Raw genomic sequence first — 19,886 nt, forward strand, 5'->3', positions numbered from 1 at the left:
CATTCCACATCAGCAGCAGCCATCTTGGTTGTTTACGAAAATGTCTCAGCCAATAAGGTTGCACTCCTCTGTACAGTCATTGTATCAAACCCACCCCATATTAGATAAACAGTTGTGATAGGCCCGACCAGATCCAGGTCGGCTGGAAATCTGTCTGAATGGGAGAGGGACCAGACACATGAGAAAATAAAACATGAGCTTGCAAATTCATCTGGGTCCCAGGCTAGGTTTTCAGTGGTATCCCTAGTCCACAGCCATGCCATCATTGGACATAATTATTGGCTGAAATTCCATTATCGGAACAATAACAATTATATTTTCTTACTTTTTTCTCTTACTAATTTTCAGCCACCAATATATCGAGCATCCCTAATAATAATGTTTTCCAGTTCTGTTCACCCCCATAGCAGTTACAGTCATAAGACACCTCACCTGTCTCTTTCTTGCAGAGACTAGCCACCACCTCTGGCGCTCCTTTCAAGTAGGCATCCATACGTTTCTCCCCCAGTAGACGAGCCACCACACTCATCCTCTGGAGTGCTGAGGAAAAAGGAAACTGGCGCACAATACCTATCTCATACGCTGACTGCACATGCACACCCACACAGACACAGACACACAAATAACAGTCTTTATCAGTTATGTCAAGAAGAAGATGAAAACTAAAAACAAAATGTCTATCTGCTGAAGCTGAAAACATGGATAATGTAAATAAATGACTAATTTCAAAATTACTCCTTTCAGAAGCATATTGGGTAACTTAAATACTTGGACAAAATCATGACAGCTATAGAGATTAAATACTCAGTTCTTTTGATACTAAAAATGAACAAATTGATTTACAATTTTATAAATTTCTTTCCAACTTTGTAAGACGATGTCAAGTTTGTCAACTTATCAAAATATTATCAAAAAGCCTGACCTTAAAATTAGATTTACATTAACTGGCCAACATTAGTAATAGAAAGCCACTTTTTATGCTGTTTTACTGCTCTTTAAAATCTGAACTGTTCACTCGGCTGGAAAATTTCATTAGTACATTTTCAAAAAGGAAGCAGGCGACTTACCGACAGCTCATACAGTTCCTGGAATGAGAAAAAGCGCAGAGTGGGATGAGTCAGTGAGAAAACAAATAGTAACAGAGTAATAATAATGTTGCTGTTGTTATGCTATGATTGTTGTGTCTATTTATGTTACATGTACAAGAATGTGCTGGTTTTAATGACAGCAATATACTGTGGATTTAGGCAATCTTAAGTCAACTTGTATTAGGCTGACAATAAAAATGAAAAAAAGTCAGAAAACGAATAATACAAGACCACACTCCAGCTAATATTTCATTAGTATATCATTACATTGATAGATCTGTAAATATTTTATTTTCAGTGTTTGTATTGATAAGATACTGTTGCTGTTCATACCATGTCCTGCTCTGGTGATGCGGCAGGCTCTGGGGGCAACAGCTGTTTTGGGGGTCGAACCACAGTGGGCATGATGCGGTTGTGGAGAGATGTTTCCTCCTCAGTGGCCTCCTCCAGGATCTGGGCAGATAAAGTTTTTAGAGAAAATGAGGATCAGAAAAATGTTTCCGCAACAATAGTAAGAGATCAAGAATGTGTAAACATATTTGACATAATAAATATCTTTTAGATTCCCCTCTTTCTCTTTCCGTCACACACTTGTGGCCTACGTAGAAAATGGATTCCAAGTGGCTATTTGTGCTTTCTTTTTTAAGGGTGGTCTGACTAATCACATCCCGTTGTGCTGCCCTGACCAACATTATGCTTTTGGTTGGATGCAGAACAACTCACCCAGCCTGTAGCCTCAAACATTTTGAGGTCTAGCGGGTCTCCAGACAGCTGGCCCTCTATTTTGGTAAGAGAATGACAGGTGGCCATACAAGCCACAAACTGGGACTTGACAAGATTTTCCTTGTAGGCATTTTCCTCCGACAGGTGGAAACTGGAGAGGCAGGAGAAATAGGAGGTGGACGAAGAAAGAAGACGAAAGAAGTTTAACTCAGACATAAATGGAAACCTGATGACTTGTTATTTTAATGATGAGATTAAGAGTACAGATCAGCTTACCTGCCATTCTCAACCCTCTGCACTCCCCATAGGTCTAATCCATCTTCTGTCAGAGTTCCAGTCTGTAAGTAGAAAGAGAGTAGAATTGAATTGAGTTTGATTGAATCAAATCAAATAGAATAAAAAGACTTGAGTTTTCATTCATTCCCCTTGATGCAAAATGTTAAATGGTTAAGATAAATTCATATGGCTCCAATTCCTCAGTTACTCAAAATGTTCTAGTCCTACTTCTGTTCATATGACTGTGTTGTATATTTTGTTTATTTTCAGGTGTGTACTTCTTGCTGGCCTACAGACAATGGAGTCTTTAATTGAAACATTTCTTCTTCAGCGAAATGTAAGGTTAATGTTGTTAGTGACTACTTGAAGAGCAAAAACAGCAGTCATACAACCACTAGTACTCACCTTGTCAAAGCAGACCAGATTGATTTGCCCGCAGATATTGATCCTCTGTGGGCTGATGCAGAAAATGCTAATGTGTTTGAGGCGTCGCTGGGCGTACACAATGCCAGCTGTCATGGCGGCTGGCAGCGCCGGTGGAACAGTGATGGTGATGATGTCCAGGGACTCAATGATGATGGTCTTAGCTGGCACCTGGGTCAGGCAGAAAGAAAAAAAATTCACAAAACTTTTGCATGTTTGATAATCATTTGACTTTGATTACCATCTCTCCAGCTATAAATCAGCACTCCTAAAACTGTTAGGGATTCACAGTTCACCCACACTCATCTGTTGAAGGGTTTGCTAAAATCCAGGTTTAAGAATCAAATATGTGGCATTTTCCAACATAAGCTGTCGAGAGCCACTTTTGAATTGAACAGTGTGGTACAGCAAAGTCTCTCTTGGGCATGTTTCTCCTGATTCTTCATGTTAACAACAAATCCAAAGCAAGGACCCAAAATGGCTGATCCTCTAAATCTGATGCTAATCCTACAACAACCCTATAATCATACAACAAGCGTTACAGAAAAGGGAAAACTAATGTCTCAAACAGTTCATGTTCTGCAGCACACAGTGATTCAGAAATGTGGGCTGCTGTGTAATTCTTTGCTAACATGTCATCAAAAAGAACTTGATAAGCCCTCTGTTACTGCGAGTTTGTTTAGGAGTGATACTGCCCACTAGTGGGTAAAATGTCGGTTTTGAGACAACAGAAAAAACTGTGGTTGTACTGGGCAGCTAATAGGTGTGACTGTGCAACTGTATTAGTGTGAAGGAGGACGTTGCTGAAATTTGTGCTAAAAAAAAATCGACCTTGGATAAATTAAAATAAAATAAAAAAATATTTGCATTAACTAAGTGATAAAAACCAATACAGAATGTTGTACAGATTATGTACTTTTTATGATTGTAAATCAACAGAAAGACAGAGCCAGTGAATGTTCCAAGGGACAGTATAAGATTTGATCTTCTTACAGTTGCACTCTCATTTTCACCGCCCTTTACTTCTGAAACTCTGAACTCATGTAACTCAAAATCAGGACATTGCCTTTGTTTAATCTGCTTGTCACCTCCTAGATTACCTTGTTCATGATGCTGAGGACAATGGAGTAGACAAAGCCAATTCCAGCCACAGCCACCAGACACAACAGGAAGAGGTAGGCATCACGATACAGCTTGAAGTCGGTGGGTTTTGGGTAAAGGATCGAGCGCACCAGCTGGCCTTTGGCTGTGCCAAAACCTGGGTGAAGAAGTTGTTATGACACATTTTGGGTGAAAAGTTTTTCAGGTTCAGGTCTCTGAACTGTGATGAACAAGGATTAAACTGTGACAGAAGTCTTCTAAGAATGGCTCAAATGTGAATTTAACATATTTGGTGCAGGTATTATGCTGGCTTCCTGAATGAAGGGATATTGCTGACCTCTGAAATGCTGCATTGCTCTTGTAATGAGCAGCAGGAGAACCTGTGAGTTTTGCGTCTTTATACTATTGTTAGTATTTTTATTGTTAGTCTGAAGCAAACTCTTGTATTTCAGTCAACTTCACTGAGTACAGCTCCCACTATGGAAATAGCATCTCAAGCAAGAGACTTAAGTCCATACACATGGGGTTTGCATGTATTATTATATATAGTATATAGTATATATAGTATTATATGTAGTATTATAGTATAGTATTATATAGTATTTAAATATATAAAATCACATTTGAATATCTCATTGTTTAAGTACCAAAGTTTCTATACAAAGCATCAAGGAAATTTAAACCAATTTACAGATCATCCAAACTTTAACACTTTTAAATACATATTCATGGACACACACACCTACCTGTGCGGACCACCACAGCCTTGACCAGTTCGCCTGTGTAGAAGCGGGTCTGGATAACGTTGGTGCCACAGAAGAGTGTGTGTCTCTTATGCTCCTCTGTGTTGTAGGCACTGTCAGCCTCCTCCCCACTCTCCCCTGGTCCTGGGTTTGGGAGGTTGGTCTTTGTCACAGGAACGCTCTCACCTGATGGGGGGTAGACTGATATTAGGACTGGCTGCTGTGAGATTTAAAGACCTCCTGTGGTCGGTTGTTAAGTTTATCTACAGATAAAATTTAAATTATAATTTTGTAACAAATCTGATATGAAATATTCCAACAGTCTCGGACTGTTTCTGTTATCAGACTTAATTTTTCAGATTTTGGCTCTAACCTGTGAGCATGCTTTCATTGACGATGCAGGTGCCGCTGACCAGCACGGCGTCACATGGCATGATGGTCCCATTGCTGGGGATGACCATCACATCACCGGGCACCAGATCAGTAGACAAAGTCTCTTCGATTTCTGCCAGGAAGGGGGGGTGCAATGGAGGAGTGGAGAAGGTAAATGTGTGCATTAAATACAGACAGAGGTGGAGAGCAGTGTGGGTAACAAAGTAGAAGATTGAAAATTATGTGGAGTAAAGGTGATAAATGTATAAATGAGCCAACAGTAGCAGATGGTGGATGGGAGGTGGGTGGAGTCAGAAAGGAGATATTTTGTGTGTCAAAGCACTAGAGTCTTGTTCAGCACATCTCTCATTACTCACGCCTCTCTAGGCAGCAGGAAAAAGGCTGAGGCATCACAAGCAGGGGCCAGTGCAGTAGACGAATGCATAAACAAAAATATAAGCTGTGTACAAACTTCCACAGCAATGTTTCTAAATGATTCTGGACATTAGTTTATTTTTTTTCCTTTGGCCTTTGGGAATTAATTTTAATTGGCTACAGCTGATAAGACACCAGATGAGACCAGTGATGCTTATGCATCACCTCTGCACACACAATCACCCATTTTAAAAAGGCATGCAGACATACAGAAGCATGTGCAGAACCATTAAAGAGTGCTTTTAAATAATGTATACATAAGCTAGGCTCACTGTTTAATATACACAATCTCTCTCTTTAAGTCTGCATTGTCCCACCCCAGCAGTCATCTGGAGGACAGCCAAAGCAGGGTGAGCAGGGTGTAATTGAGTCTGGCCCAGCACAGAAGCAGAAAAATGTCTACTGTCAGGTTTGGTTTGGAAAGCACTCTTCAGAAATCTGAATAAAATAATACATGCTGTGTACTATTAAAATGACTCTACATAGGCCATCTGCAAATCTTTTTTTTTTTTTTTTTTTTAAAAAGACACAAAAGCAAAAGAAAATAGACAAACCATTGTTGGCTCGGCATACAGACACACGGACAATACTGTGAGCTGCCACCATATCGTGAAGCATGACGTATTGCTGGAAAAAAGGAACAAAGAAAACAGAAAACTTTAGACAGCTTCTGGATTCCCATGACCACTTGTATGACTGTGAGTGTGTTTTTGTTTGAGTTTGTGAACTATGAAGCCAGGGGCAGCAGACCGTGTGCAGATGAGCCTTTATGCTATCCTGTAAACCCTGGATTAGACATGAGCGGGGCGGCGAGTGCGTCTGATATGGCTTAGACCTGGCCAAGCAATGCGGCTGTACTAGGTACATTACAAATTATTGTGCTTAGACGTTCAGTTAGGTTGGTGTAAAGTTACAGTAGTGTGTGAATGCAAGTGGGAAAAAAAACCCACAACTGTCTTGAGCAGCAGACATGACAATGACAACCGTCTTTAAATAGGTGCTCCTGTGATTCTCTTTGGTACGGTCTGGTACTTGCAATGAGATATACCAATATAATGTTTATGTGAAATAAGACACATATGATGCAGAAGATCTGGTGAGATAATACCATTTAAGACAGGCGGAAACTGTTAGGACTAAGCCCGATTTTAACTCCAAAGTGGTCATTTCAGAATCTGGCCAAATTTCTGCCAGATCGTTTGTCGTCTGTCTTGCAGCTTGAGCAGTTCCATGGTCTGATTTCCCACATGGCTGCTGTCAAAATATCTGGTATTAACTATAATGAGCTTGTTTGAATATTATTGGAGTAATAATTAACATGTTGTGGTTAATGGTATTCTTGACTGACACTGCTGTGATGTAACACTAAACTTTGTTGCAGAAGAACAGACGAACCATGTTGTCTTCACCTTTTTCTCTCATTCCTTTCCGTTCGTAGTAGAATTACACAAAGTAAGGCTGCCTTTCTTTTTGTCAACTCACAGCCATCTTGTTTGAATAAACTTTTTTGGAATTGTCAAATGGACAAAACCGATAGGGGGTCCATGCTTATATTCAGTATGACCACCCAGTCAATTGATCCGTACAGTGTGAGCATAGAAGTCGCATGTTCTGGCTGTGCAGAAAGGCTGGGGGGGGATAATGGAATAATGTATTGGTCAAGGTGAAATTCTGATTTAACAGCAAAATGACGAAAAGTCAGTCAGGTTGCCATCAAAATCCTTGTGAATAATCCTCCCTGAATATTTATACCAAATTTCATGGCAATCTGGCCAGTAGTTGTCGAGGTATCAAAGTGGTGGGATGTATGGATGGACAGACAAACCAATAGACGGACAAACCACCAAACAAATAGACAGATGGACAAACCAACCTTGGCATCCTTAGGCCCCGTTGTTAGTGGGGTTAAATTTTTTTTATTTTTTTTAAAAAGTATAGCAAAAGGCGTAGTAAGCGGCCATAAATGTGTCTTAACACACTGATAATGTTTAAACCCACAGAAATCCTTAACTTTATTCAAGGTAACAGTACATTTAATTTGGTCGCCTGTCAATGGCGTCATATCTCCTTTACCCCCTCTAGATGCTAAAAGTTCCAGGGAAACACGGGATATATCAGACAGCGAGGAAGGAAGTCGGCAAACTAAACGTAACGTGAATAAAACTTTAATACATTACCACTTCCGTGAACATGATTTCTGCCTGAGTCACGTCAGACAGACTTTCATTGGCAACGGTGGTTGTTTAACAAATGACGATAACAACTCCCATGATCCTACGCTACTTCACGACGTCATCAAACTACGTCTTTTATTATTGTTTTGATGCGAGAGACCTAGCAGCAGAAATTACATACTAAACATAACCTAGTCACAAATTGTGAAATACCAGGGGTTTATTGCTGAATTCCAAGCCCATGTGTGAACATGTGGAACAGCATGTGGATCTCATTTCTCTTATTTCATTCAAGTTAAGATTTCCCGACAGAAATTGTTGTGCAGCAGTTGCAGTACAAAGTAGGAAAGAGTGCAAATATATAGTTTCCAAATATAAAAGATATCAATAAGGTGCAAATCCAAAAAATACACAATGCCAAAAATATAAACAGGTTAATGGTAAGGATTCTAAAATATAAACTGGTAAACAGTTAGGATCATTGTTGGTGGGTTGCATATAGATATGTATGAGAAGTGACATTTAACCAAGTCTTGCCATAGCTATGTGGTCAGATAAATGTCTCTGGATTGATAAAGAGTCTCAACATTTAGTGGAGCTCACCTTTTTGATGGTGTACAGAGAGGTAGCTATGGATATGACGGACATGAAAACAATGGCCACAGCATAGTAGTAATACTCATCGGCACTCCACAGGATCACACTGAAGAGCTGGAAGATGTAAAAGGGGTTGAGGACCTGCAGGAGGAGACAGAGAGAGAGGTTAGCGTGGCAAATGCAGAGGTGAGGGCATGAAGATACAACTACAGTGAATTTAAAAACAGAGATGTCTACTTGAGGACATAACCAACACGCTACTAGGACAATGAGGGGTAAAATCTGCTAAATACAAATGGTCAAGTTCCCATGTGTCCCATTTACAAGATGTATACTTATTTATGTAGTTGAGATATATTGCAGTTACATTTTGTACACATGCTTTAGTAGTGTTTAAGGTATAAAGGAATGAGTATCATTGAGATTTTAATGGTACTACTACTCTTACCGATACTGCTTATCGATCTGGTACTTTAATGGTACGCTTATCGGTTCTTTTGGGGTTTTTTTATGAGAAAAAAAACATTGCTTTATTTTCTCATATGTACTGTATATAAATTAGCATGAGTGGAAACTGCAACAGCACTGTTTCGAACAAATCACTCAGTGTCCTCTGGACACTCTGAGCTCTCCTGAGAGGAAGAGATTTCTCTTCTGGATTGGGAATAGCGAAGATGCATCATAGACGAATGTCTTAATCTTATTGCAAATTAGAAACGGAGTCTGTGAGATAAAAGGTGCAACATTAACGTTTATGTAGCACAAATAAATAGGAAATCTATTTTCTTAATTTCTCCAATAATGAGAGCAGAACCACTAACGTCAGAGCTTATCAATTCTACAGTATTCAATAATATAGCCCTGCGGCCCCCTTTCAGTACCCATCCCTAGGAATGAGATACCACCTGTAAATTAAGTGTTAAATAAAAAGTTCCAATGAGTCAGTGTGGGACTTGATACGCATGCCCATGGGGTAATCTTACCCAAGTTGTTTGAATGCGAGTTGTGACCCACATGGTTGTTGGTCTACAGGGGGCGTTAGTGTTGTATTTACCCTCATACAGCACTCCTCTTGTAGAAATATATTATGTAGATTTCCCAAATTGTTTCCTTTAAGAAATATGCACATAACCGGAAAGGTATCTATATCTACTAGCTGGGGAAGAGTAAAAATTTGATCAAACTGAAAATGTAACAGAAACCTAAAAATATCCCTTTTCTGGATACTCACTCTATCACTCCCAGCTATCTAAAAAGGTTTTGCCTCTGGTACTACCCCCAAATAATTTGGCTAAGCTGTTGTCGTCTTTTCTAACCTCTGAGATCGTCATCTTGGGTGATCTCAATCTTGACTGGTTCTCATCTGTATCAAATAAGTTCAAAGATATTTGTACTGGTATGAATTTGACACAGTTAATTTCTGAACCCACACGACCAAACCCACATATCATCTCAAAATCTAGCCTAATTGATATTATTATCATCTGTAATAAACCTGATAAATACATCTTCAGTGGTGACCATTTGACCCAGGGATAAATGATCACTGTCTTATAGCCTGCATCAGAGATGTGAACATTAAGAAAGTAACCTCCCATATGATAACTAGAAGGAATCTGAAAAATCTCAATGATCAAGCTTTTCTACTTGTATCACAGCACCATAATTGGCGTTAACAAAATCCCTGATGCAGAACTTGCTTTAAACCATTTTATTAATGTTTTTAATTCAATTGTTGATAAACATGCTCCTTAGGGAGAAATTTAGGGTAAATGTTAGGTCCAGTCCATGGTTTACCGCTGACTTAGATGATCTTTGTAATTCTAGAAACAGATCTTGGGCCCAGCTAGACGCTCCAAAAATCCCTCCCACTGGCTTGTGTTCAGACAACTTAGAATCGCTGTACTGCTGCAGTAAGAAAAGCTATGTCTGACTACTACCTACACTCTTTCACCAGCTCCTTTCATGATCCAAGTAAATTCTGGAAGGTTGTTAAATCAATTTTGAAAAATAATAGCTCCTTTCCAACTCACATTGGCACTGGGCACAGTCCATAACCAGACCGTAAAGAAATCTGCACTGCTTTTAACAGTCATTTTGCTGCCCCTGGGCATCTTTTTGATAACACTATGAGAGAATTGAATCATCAACCTCAAACCAAAAGGCTGAACTTCAGGGTAATACTTTTCCACCAAGCTTCAGTATCTCCTCCTTTACTCTTAAGGGAGTTAATGATACTCGTCTTACTATTGATACTATGAAATCAACTGGTGCTGATAATTTGGATGCTCTTTTTCTTAAACTCTCTGTGCCATTGATGCACAATGCATAACTCATATCTTTAACTTGACTATCGTCACTGGAATAATCCCCAGAGCAGAAAAAATCTTATTTGAGAAGCTGGGATCAGTTAAGTTTTTGGAATGAATTATCAAAATTGTTGCAGATTAATTTTCTGTTGATCAAATAACTGCCTTATTTTAGCGCTACTTGGAAGCTCATTATGAAACATGCACATGAACAAGGAGAAATTAATTTCCCCAAAGTCAGCACAAAAGTGGGGTATGCGATTCTAATCCAATACACGTCTTTTTGTCAAATTCATTGAATATCTCCTCACAGCTGTCCTTTCTGTGTGCGTGCTGAAAAAAACAAAACAAAAAAAAATTCTGGTGTTTGTACACAGCCCAGGCTCTGTAAATGCTAAACAAACAAAGTGGCTCGGACCGAGCTATTCCAGCCATGATTTGTGTGTCAGGTAACGTTAAATAACTTGCCCTCAGACATTCAGCTTACTTTCTAGTTTGCCAAGATATGCTGTTGTTGTGATGTTAGCTATAGTAGCAGGAGAGTTGTGAGAATCGCTGTCTGGAGCTGGTTTGATGGCTCTGGGAAACTGTCTCGTCCTCTCTGGCTGTTAGCTTCGCAACAGCAACTGTAGGGACAGTTGCAAACCCACAACCTAGTTAGTTGCATTACTTGCTGTTTCTTTGTTCGCTCTATATAATGGTATTTGTCATGGTATTGGATTTCTGCCGGAATTGCATACCCAACCTTTAATGACCCGAAGGAATCAATTACTGACAAAAAAAAATTAAATGAAATATTTAAATGAAGGGCACGTACAGTTATATTGTATCCATTGACAAATAATCAATTGGTATCATACATTCAGATCTACCAATTATTAACAGTTGCAGGAAAAAAAAACAACTTTATTCTGTGTGTGCCACAAACCGAATCACAGGCATTAGCTTAATGTTTTCATAATATTATAATTCCGTAATTAATTTTTGGCATAAGAAACCCGCAAAAAAAGTGGGATGAACACACAAGTTGACAAGGTGTCTTTCATTCAAGGAAAATTCTAACTCTGAGTTAAAGAAAACGCTGCCTCTGTTAATGCAAACGGGGCCCTACCTCTTTGATAAGCAGCTTGAAAACAGAAGGCACTTTCACTGCAATTTCATTCACTCCGAAGAACAGTCTCCTGACAAGAGGTGAAAGAGACATTCATGAGTCAAGTGTGAACCAGACCTTCATATGTAAAACACACACACACACACAGTATATAATAGAGACACACAAAAATGTACCAAAGGTTAAAGAGTATGCAGGTTTTCATTCTAAACAATATTAACAGATGCTTTCACTGATTAGTGCCTCCTCTTTTGTTGAAGGGCTTTTAATCAATGAAATTATCTGGGCTCTGTGTACAGTATAAATTGTCATTTTAACATGTCGGCACTGACTTCCCCTGGCCACCTCAGAAGAATCTCTGCTGACATCTGGCCTGACAAAATCAAAGACGATGGAAAACAATGGCTTATAAACTGCAGCTACTGTAACTCACAGCAGAATAATCCGAGTACCCGCCACCTGTCTGGCAGTCTAAAGTTGTGCGACCTATCCTTCAGACAGGTAAGATGTTACCTGTACTCCTGCTGGTTCCTCGTCAGGCCTGCACTGTGCTCCGAGTGGAGGGTGGAGCAGCTGACCTGCAGATCTTCCAGGCCGCTATGGGGGTAAAATAGGTCAAAGCAGGGGACAAAGTCGACACTTTTAGTTACAAATAACAGTGCCAGGAATGCAAGTCTAACGTTTACTAAAGATGTCAAGGCAAAGGCTTGCTTTGCTCATTTTACTTTACAGCTCTATATGAGTTAACAAACATCATTATGGTTACTGCTGTGTATTACTGTACACTTACTGCCATATAAAACCCTTAACCTGTTTAGCTTACTATAAGGGAATGCGCAAACTGGTATAAAAATAGCCCATAAATTTTCTGTAGATGATCAAAGAATGCTTACGTTAAAACTTCAAAGTTCTGCACCTCGTCGTTCCAGTAATACTTTGTGCTATGGAAGGTAAAATAGCGAATCTGAGGGAAATAGAATAGGGGAGGAGCCGAGGGAAGAAACAAAGTTGCCTTAGACTTTTATTAGACACATGTCAGCATTACTGTATAGTAAAAGCAAACAGTTTGTCAAATTGCACCATATAAAATTCCAATACTGTCAATTTGAATGTTTGGATCAGTGGAAGAAATTACATTACATTTGTGTTGTTGAGTTTATTGTTAGGGTAAGGTGTCAAGTAATGAAAGTGGTCAATGGAAAGTACCCACGAGGAGAGCAAGGAAAATGAGTGCATGTGTCTCTATGTCTGAGACAAAGAAAGAGAAGGACCAAGGGAGAACTCTGTTTTATGTAACATATGTTTAACAATTTGCAATATATCACTATCATAACATAAATATGGAGTATAAATACACATGATTAAAAACAATGTCAACCCTTCTATCAACTTTGAAAACCATACACCAAAAGGTGGTTGCCAGTCTGGCAGCCAGTTTATGGTTGCCATCATCGGTGTGTGTGTGTAAATGCAGTATAGTGTGGAGATGGGTGGTACCTGTGTGGGCTGGTAGTCGGCAAATCTTCTGATGAGCTCCTGAGCGGGGCTGCCATCGGAGGGGTGGGGAGTATGTCCGTTGGCCAGAGGGGGAGATGCAGGGGAGGAAGGAGAGGAAGGGGAGGAGGGGGAGGTGGTCTGGGTCTCCAGGCTGTGGAAGGGGTTGCTCCCTGGGGCCAGCATCACTCGCACCCTGGCCAGGAACCAGCGCCGGAACTCATCCTAGTCAAACAAATACACTCAAAGTACTGGACTTTTAAGGACCTTCATTCATAAACCCCGTCCATTACTAACTAACCTTAACACTTATTCTGCTGTCTTTAGTACATTTCTGTCAAGGCAGCATGTCTAAAAAAAGAATTAGGAGGCCAGATATACTGTATATAGCATAGAGCCACCTAAGTAGCCACCTTAAAATATTTGCTGCATTTGGTGATTGGCAAGTTTTTATTTTCAGACCCTGCCTTATCACACCTAATCCTAACTCCAACCTTAAACTGAATTCCTATTTCTGAACAAGCCACTTTAAGAGGAGAGCAGTAGCAAAATGTTTACACTTGAAGGTTGTTCTTAATGCTTTAGCCCTCATGTGGCTATTTAAAATTCAATCAACACCCACAATCAGACATTTGGATTCATACACAGATGGTCAAGGATGAATGCAAACACATGCACACAAGCATGAGACCAACACAGAGAGAAAGGAATGCAGACACACATGGACAATCATACACACAAGAACACATGAATATTATGGACACACTGTTGGACACATGGCAAATTTTCCGTACATTCCTGCTGGCGTGACTGTCTGTAGGACTCAGTCTCAATGTATTTACTGTGCTACTACAACACATCAGTTGTATTCACTCATAGCTTTAAAACCACAAGGGCTTGAGGTTTTTATCTTCTGTATACCCAAATGCCAAGCTGTGCCTGACAGCATTTAGACTTGACTTTCCTGTGCTAAACTGGTTTGGAAAAAAAGAACCCTGTGTTTCTCTTAAACCACAAACTGGGAGTATCTGTGGCAAATGGCAACTGTATCATTTCATTAGAAGTAACAAAAATAATAATTATGCTTTGTAGATGTCTGATACTGTACTATTTAGATTGCCGAAACAGGCCTGCAAATGTTATATAAAATAATTTATTTTAAAATCGTACCATCCAGTATGCTCTTACATCAGGCAACAGCTTAACCTTTGTGTTTTTTATACTCTCCACAAGATTGACTAATCGATTAATCATTGCAGCTCTACTTGTTACCTACCGTGGAGCGCAGCAATAACACTTCAGCATCACAGGCTGTGGTACGGGTGCAGGTGGATTTGACGCACCACTCTGGCATCCAGTAGAGCAGCAGGAGGAGGAAGCCCCCTGTACACAGCACCCCGAGGCCCACAAGGGCCAGCCGCCAACGACACAGACGGTAGCCCTGCAGCTCCTAAAGGGTGGAAGGAGAAAAGGGGGTGCAGTCGAATGAGTCAGAAAGCATAAAGCATAAATTCTGACATTGGCACTGATGTAAAATGAGAAAGAAGCATACCATCTCCTCCTCCTCCCCTTTATTGAGGACCTTCAGGTCTTCCTTCTCCATGCTGCAGAACAGTTTGCCTTTAGTCACTGCAAACACAACAGACAAAATGTCAGTGTGAACAGTGTGGAAACAGATTTCAGCTCCCCAACAGCCTATCAAAACAGTGCCTTGACACCAGAGGGTCAGACACCCCGCGCAGGGTCACAAGATGTTTTCTAGGGATATGATGCAAAGGAGTATTGTATGGAAAATGCTACGTATTTGTCATGAACACATTTGTCACATTTTTGTTAGCTTCCTCCACTATATAATGATGCAAAATAGCCTGAAAATGGAAAAACCCAGATCATCATTTTTAATATTATACAGTTAACTCTGCATTTCTGTGGTTGCAAAATACACATAACCACATAGTTGCAGTTTATTAGCTGAAAGGATTGGGAACCATGACTGTTCAGCCAATTACCATTTAATCTGGCATGAAAATCTAGTGGTACAGTGGTGGTGCAGCAGAGCCAAAGGGGTGACTTGGATGGCACTGGTAACCCTGGAAATCAGATTAGCTTGCTCCTACCCCAAACACATCACTGGCTATTTAAGTAACACTAACACACTGAAATTATTTGAAATGTTAAGACTACATAAATTCAAGTAACCACAGCAACTTGAGCACTTTTCACTTCACAAAGAAGTGAAAAGTGCTCAAGAGCGTGACAGGTGATATTTTTATCCCCCTATTTTTGTGCTCATTTCAGGATACAGACCAATTAAAACATCTGAACAAATATGTTCTCATCATTTATCATTTCAATATTAAGATACTTTTGAAAATAACTGAATTGACATGATACTTCAACAACATGTTTGAATTTGGAGAAGGCAAAGATGAGAAAGATAAATTTTGTAGCGTTTGGCATAATACACATTGACTATACTGTGATGGATGAACAAAGGGATTCATTTGAACTGGGTGCTCTGGGCATCTCAGATTTTGAGGCGCTATGAAGGAATGATGTTCTGGCAAAGAAGGTGCCTGGATGGTGCAGGTAAGTAAAATAAGAAAGAACTTTATCACTTTATTTCTCCCGAGGGTAATTGTTGATGTGGTACGTAGCCAACTATTAAGGATAGTGAGTGGTGCAATGGTGAGGCAGTAGATGTAGAAGACTGTGACAGACTTGAAAACAAATTGTGTAATATTATAACAATGATTCCCAAACTTCAGACTAATTTGATGTGCTACAGTGGTGTAACCATTCAATATTTTTTCAATATAGCTGTGGCGACCCGTGCTGTTGCCTGTTCAGCTGTGTTCTTATAATTCGCAGGTTGGTCATCAGTGCCTTCTGGTAACACTGGTGTTCCCAGCCTATAAAATCTAGGCTCTATACTCACACGCTCTCTCTCCCCCTGCAAGCACTCCTCAGGTTATGTGGCAGCGTTAGTTCCTCCTCAGTTCCCTTTTGTTTATTTTATGCACTTTACAACATTCTCACCCCCCCAAGAATTTGCCAAATTTTAAGATTTGTGGCAAACTAAGATAAACAGTTAGACTACATATAGCTTGTTTGTAACAATTCGCTATTAACAGAGGTAGCTCACTGTGCTTATGGAAAACATATGAGAGACTGCAGAGCAGATAAAAATATCGCTTTCTACATGTTCACATGTTTATGCTTGTTGAACAGGTGTATTGATAAAGTAGGCTATTGCTTTTTACTCTGGGAGGTTTTATTGCACTTACAGTAACGAGTGTAGTTGTCGTCAACTGGAGTAATCTCCATCGCGGCCTGTCTGATCTGTTGACCGCTGCGCTTGTGTGTGGGTGTGGAGGAGCTCAGCCTGACACAGACAGCACAAGAGGCTGCAGCGAGCGTGATAATACTACGGTCTTTAATAATTTATTACGTTTATTATCGGGTTTCAGGACACATCCCTACTCGCAAGTGCCCGATCTGTATGTGCAACTCTCAACAGAGATAGCTACTTCCATCATCAACTCCGGAAAAATACATGTGCTTAATTCTTTTTGACCATTTGCCCTATCAGGCAAGTGAGTTGCTAGATTTATTTGCCCGGCGTGGCATTTTACTTGCCCCGGGCAATCAGGCAGTCCTTGTTGAGCCCTGCATGCACTTAGGAACAACAGGGATCAAAATGTTTTCTCAATTCTGGTAAAACCAATTTAACCCAATGTGAGTCTTCAACTCTGTGGAGAAAGAGCTATAACGAAGGAAGATATTGCTGTCTCTAGATCCAAAGTGCAGGAAAGCTAACATAGGACACGCTTTAACTACAATGCACAGCACTTCCCAGACAGCTGCTTGACCCCAGAACACCTGAGATTATCTCTTAAGAGTGTCATCAAACCCACACACAGACCAACTGAGTCATCAGATATGTGTGTTATCCAATATCAAGCTCGTCCCTCTTCCCTCCTCTCAGTTGTCCCTGAGGACTTGCCAGCTGCCAATGAAGGCCCACTGTCACTTTGTGTGGGAAAGTGAGGACATTTTGGCTGGTCCTCACAACTTCAAGGGGCTGTTTGAAGTTTAAGACTTGTTTTTAAGGGTTAGGTTAGAATTAGGTTATGGTGATGGTTAGAGTTAGGCATTTGGTTAGTAGTGATGGTTAAGGTTAGATTAAGGGGCTAGGGATTGCATTATGTCAATGACGGTCCTCACAAAAACAGAAGTACAAAGGTGTGTGTGTGTGTGTGTGTGTGTGTGTGTGTGTGTGTGAATTCTGCACTGATATTGTCAGATAGGGGCATCTAGGTCAAAAGATGAACAGGCCCTTGGAAATACCAGTTAGGCTGCAGACAATCTGTCTATGTGGCTAAAAGCAGAATCAAGCTCCAGCTGATTACTTTGCCATTTTGTTGCTCATGCATTTTGAGTTACAGAGAGAACAGTGAAGCTGAATGTGTGTGGAGTCAAATTGGCTAAGTAGTATGACAGAGAGGTTAATTAAGCTACTGGCGTCAAGGTCAGGAGTTGGTAATCAATTAGTCAATCAGGTACATTCAGGATTTTACTGGGGCCTCTGGGGGAACTGGTAGGTAACAGGCATGCCTTTGGCAAAGCATGTTCTTACATCAAATGTAGAGGGGCGCAAAACAGAAAGAGTACACAAAGAGAAAAAAAAATACAAAAACCAAAGGAAGTCACACAAACACAGGGAGAGTTAGAACACTCTAACCATATCGCTGAGGAGCGCTGTTATGGTGTGTCAGAGCACGGTGCCCATAGGGCCACCCTACTACCCCCTCACTACCCTACAACGCTCACTGATGCTGTATCACTGCCCCCCACACTCAGATTTTATCTGCCAGCTGCACCCGGGTGGACTTTTTCTCTGGCATACAGCGGGATATTTTGCTTAGGACCAAGCCCTTCCTAGTATTTTACAATAGCAGCCCCCTGGCCGGCGCTAGGCAGTGGGTGCAGTACAACTAGAACATTCCCTCCCAAATCTCTGCTATGAGTGGAAATGCCGACACCAGTGCACCATGGACACACTCTTTTACAAGATTGCTGTCCTGGCATGGTGACTTGCAGATAAACTAATGAAACGGGCATTTAAAAGTATCACGCTTATGTGGTTACAGTAACCAAAGATTGTTCCATAGTCTGTTATGTTGGAATCATCTGTTTAGATAACAAAGTGTTGTTACCTCAGAAAACATACAGGGTTCCATAATTACAGGCTCCAAACACACAAGAGGCCAAAGTTAAAACTTGGTGGCTGAGAAACCAGCCTGTTACGGCTCAAGTACCAATATCTTAGGTTACATGTTAACTCAGGCTGGAGACAAGTCAAGTTATACTTTCATTTAGGCGAACTTGTGCAAGCGCAGGGATGGGGAACTGTCGCAAAATCATTGTGTATTACTTCATAGCTAGTCAGTATATTCAATGCAATCAGCTCCAGGAGATTTACAACCTGGGTGTCTGGCCATTTTAAAGTGGATTTTTGTGGATTATGTGGCTGAAGATGGTGATCTGGCTATGTAGGACATTAAAAATGTAAGAAAAGTGGCAGATTAATATAATGTCCATGAACACTTTTGGGGGAAAAACATAATAACCTCAAGCTCAGTCAAAGCCCAAAGCAGAGACTTAGAGACTGGGGAAGCTTCTGAGCTGAAGCTGTTGCACATTTCAACATTGTGTGTAATTCAGTAAGTAAGAAACATTCACTCTTCTAGGCTGCATCTGCTCAGCAATCCAGCAAAATTAAACAGATAAAATTTTCTAGTTGGTTGGTGTGCTCCTACCTTGAAAGCCAGGGACCCAATGCCCCAGGCGGTCCTCCTCCCCGCAATTAGATTGCTCTCTCACCACACCAACCTGGAACCCTGGGAGAGTATAAAAACAATGCACATTACAAAACACAGCTTTCCAAAAATGCCGGTCTTTCCACTAAATTGATTATGATAAACTGGAGGTTAACTGGGAGAGAGACTTTCACAAAACAGTGACATATCATCCCAAGGGAAAAACAATAATGGTTAATGTGTATGAGCTGAAGCAGAAGAATTTGTCAATCCTGCCAGGTAATGTACTCAGCAAGTACTCGACAGGACTCTCTTTGAAGTATGGATTCAACAAGATGATGTGCTTTAGACTTCCTCTGAAAGACCAATGACTACGAACTGATGAAAATTTGTTGAAATAATTTTAACTGGCCCCGAAATTTTAAATTATAATATTATAATTATTAAGTTGAGAAATTAAATGGGTGAACAGTCTGAACTTCAGTTTGAAGTAAACAAGTCCACCAATAAATTATCAGTATTATGGAATACCCCACAAGAGAGTACTAATAGTGACACCATGTCCACACTAATGCAGATTTTAGGACAGAATATCATTGAGTAGACCACACTGGAGGGTGAGTGAAATCATCATCTCAAGATCAGATTTACATTGTCCTGTTCCCACAAGCTCTGGTGGACTTCTGTTGTGGCAAAAGTCTCATGCTGACCCTGTTAGTTTTACACTTCATTCCCAGTAATTATTCCCCACAGTGACTAAAGAACCTGGTTACTGTAGGTGCCAACATGATAAGCAATGCCTTGAGCAAATAGGTCATAATGACATAATATAATAAATCTCCCTCCATTTTTTCTCCACTAGCAACAGTAGTGAAACAACAGCAACAACAGAGTTATGCCTCCCGTTGTTAATACGAGGATGACAGGAGAAACCAGTGTTTTTCCTCGAGAATCGAGGACCCTGGTAGGGCCTCTAAGAGTCAGCATGACTTCAGAGATATTTATAGATTCCTCCAACCCAGCCTAAAGCCACATTGTTGTCTCTCATTTGATTAGTCTGCTATTGTATTAACAAGCAAAGCTGGCTTGGGGAAAAAACAAATGAGGCAGCTGTTGATCTTTTTTCAAACTACAAGATTAAACATGACAATCATTAGTGTTCCTGGGGGAAAAATTGTAAGATGTCAGAAAAAAATGTATCAAACCACAACAGAGGTA

At 40.4% G+C, this 19,886-nt stretch overlaps 1 protein-coding gene across 2 annotated transcripts in view; it reads right to left on the reverse strand.

Moving 5' to 3' along the window:
• The window catches only part of atp13a3 (ATPase 13A3), a 45,277-nt gene that overhangs the window by 14,952 nt on the left and 10,439 nt on the right, over positions 1–19,886 (reverse strand). For both annotated transcript variants that reach the window (XM_044201101.1, XM_044201100.1), the window contains exons 2-19: positions 18,669–18,749; positions 14,399–14,475; positions 14,123–14,296; positions 12,850–13,071; positions 12,246–12,316; positions 11,866–11,949; positions 11,353–11,422; positions 7,939–8,073; positions 5,716–5,788; positions 4,728–4,859; positions 4,358–4,540; positions 3,611–3,768; positions 2,493–2,681; positions 2,088–2,149; positions 1,812–1,962; positions 1,422–1,541; positions 1,068–1,085; positions 433–586 (exon numbers count right to left, since the gene is read on the reverse strand). In XM_044201101.1, the coding sequence (XP_044057036.1) occupies positions 433–586; positions 1,068–1,085; positions 1,422–1,541; positions 1,812–1,962; positions 2,088–2,149; positions 2,493–2,681; positions 3,611–3,768; positions 4,358–4,540; positions 4,728–4,859; positions 5,716–5,788; positions 7,939–8,073; positions 11,353–11,422; positions 11,866–11,949; positions 12,246–12,316; positions 12,850–13,071; positions 14,123–14,296; positions 14,399–14,449 (2,047 nt within the window). In that variant the 5' untranslated portion in view covers positions 14,450–14,475; positions 18,669–18,749. The remainder of the gene's footprint in view (positions 1–432; positions 587–1,067; positions 1,086–1,421; positions 1,542–1,811; positions 1,963–2,087; positions 2,150–2,492; positions 2,682–3,610; positions 3,769–4,357; positions 4,541–4,727; positions 4,860–5,715; positions 5,789–7,938; positions 8,074–11,352; positions 11,423–11,865; positions 11,950–12,245; positions 12,317–12,849; positions 13,072–14,122; positions 14,297–14,398; positions 14,476–18,668; positions 18,750–19,886) is intronic.

The sequence above is a fragment of the Siniperca chuatsi genome, linkage group LG6 (assembly GCF_020085105.1).
Source record: "Siniperca chuatsi isolate FFG_IHB_CAS linkage group LG6, ASM2008510v1, whole genome shotgun sequence".
In the NCBI taxonomy this organism is placed as follows: Eukaryota; Metazoa; Chordata; class Actinopteri; order Centrarchiformes; family Sinipercidae; genus Siniperca; species Siniperca chuatsi.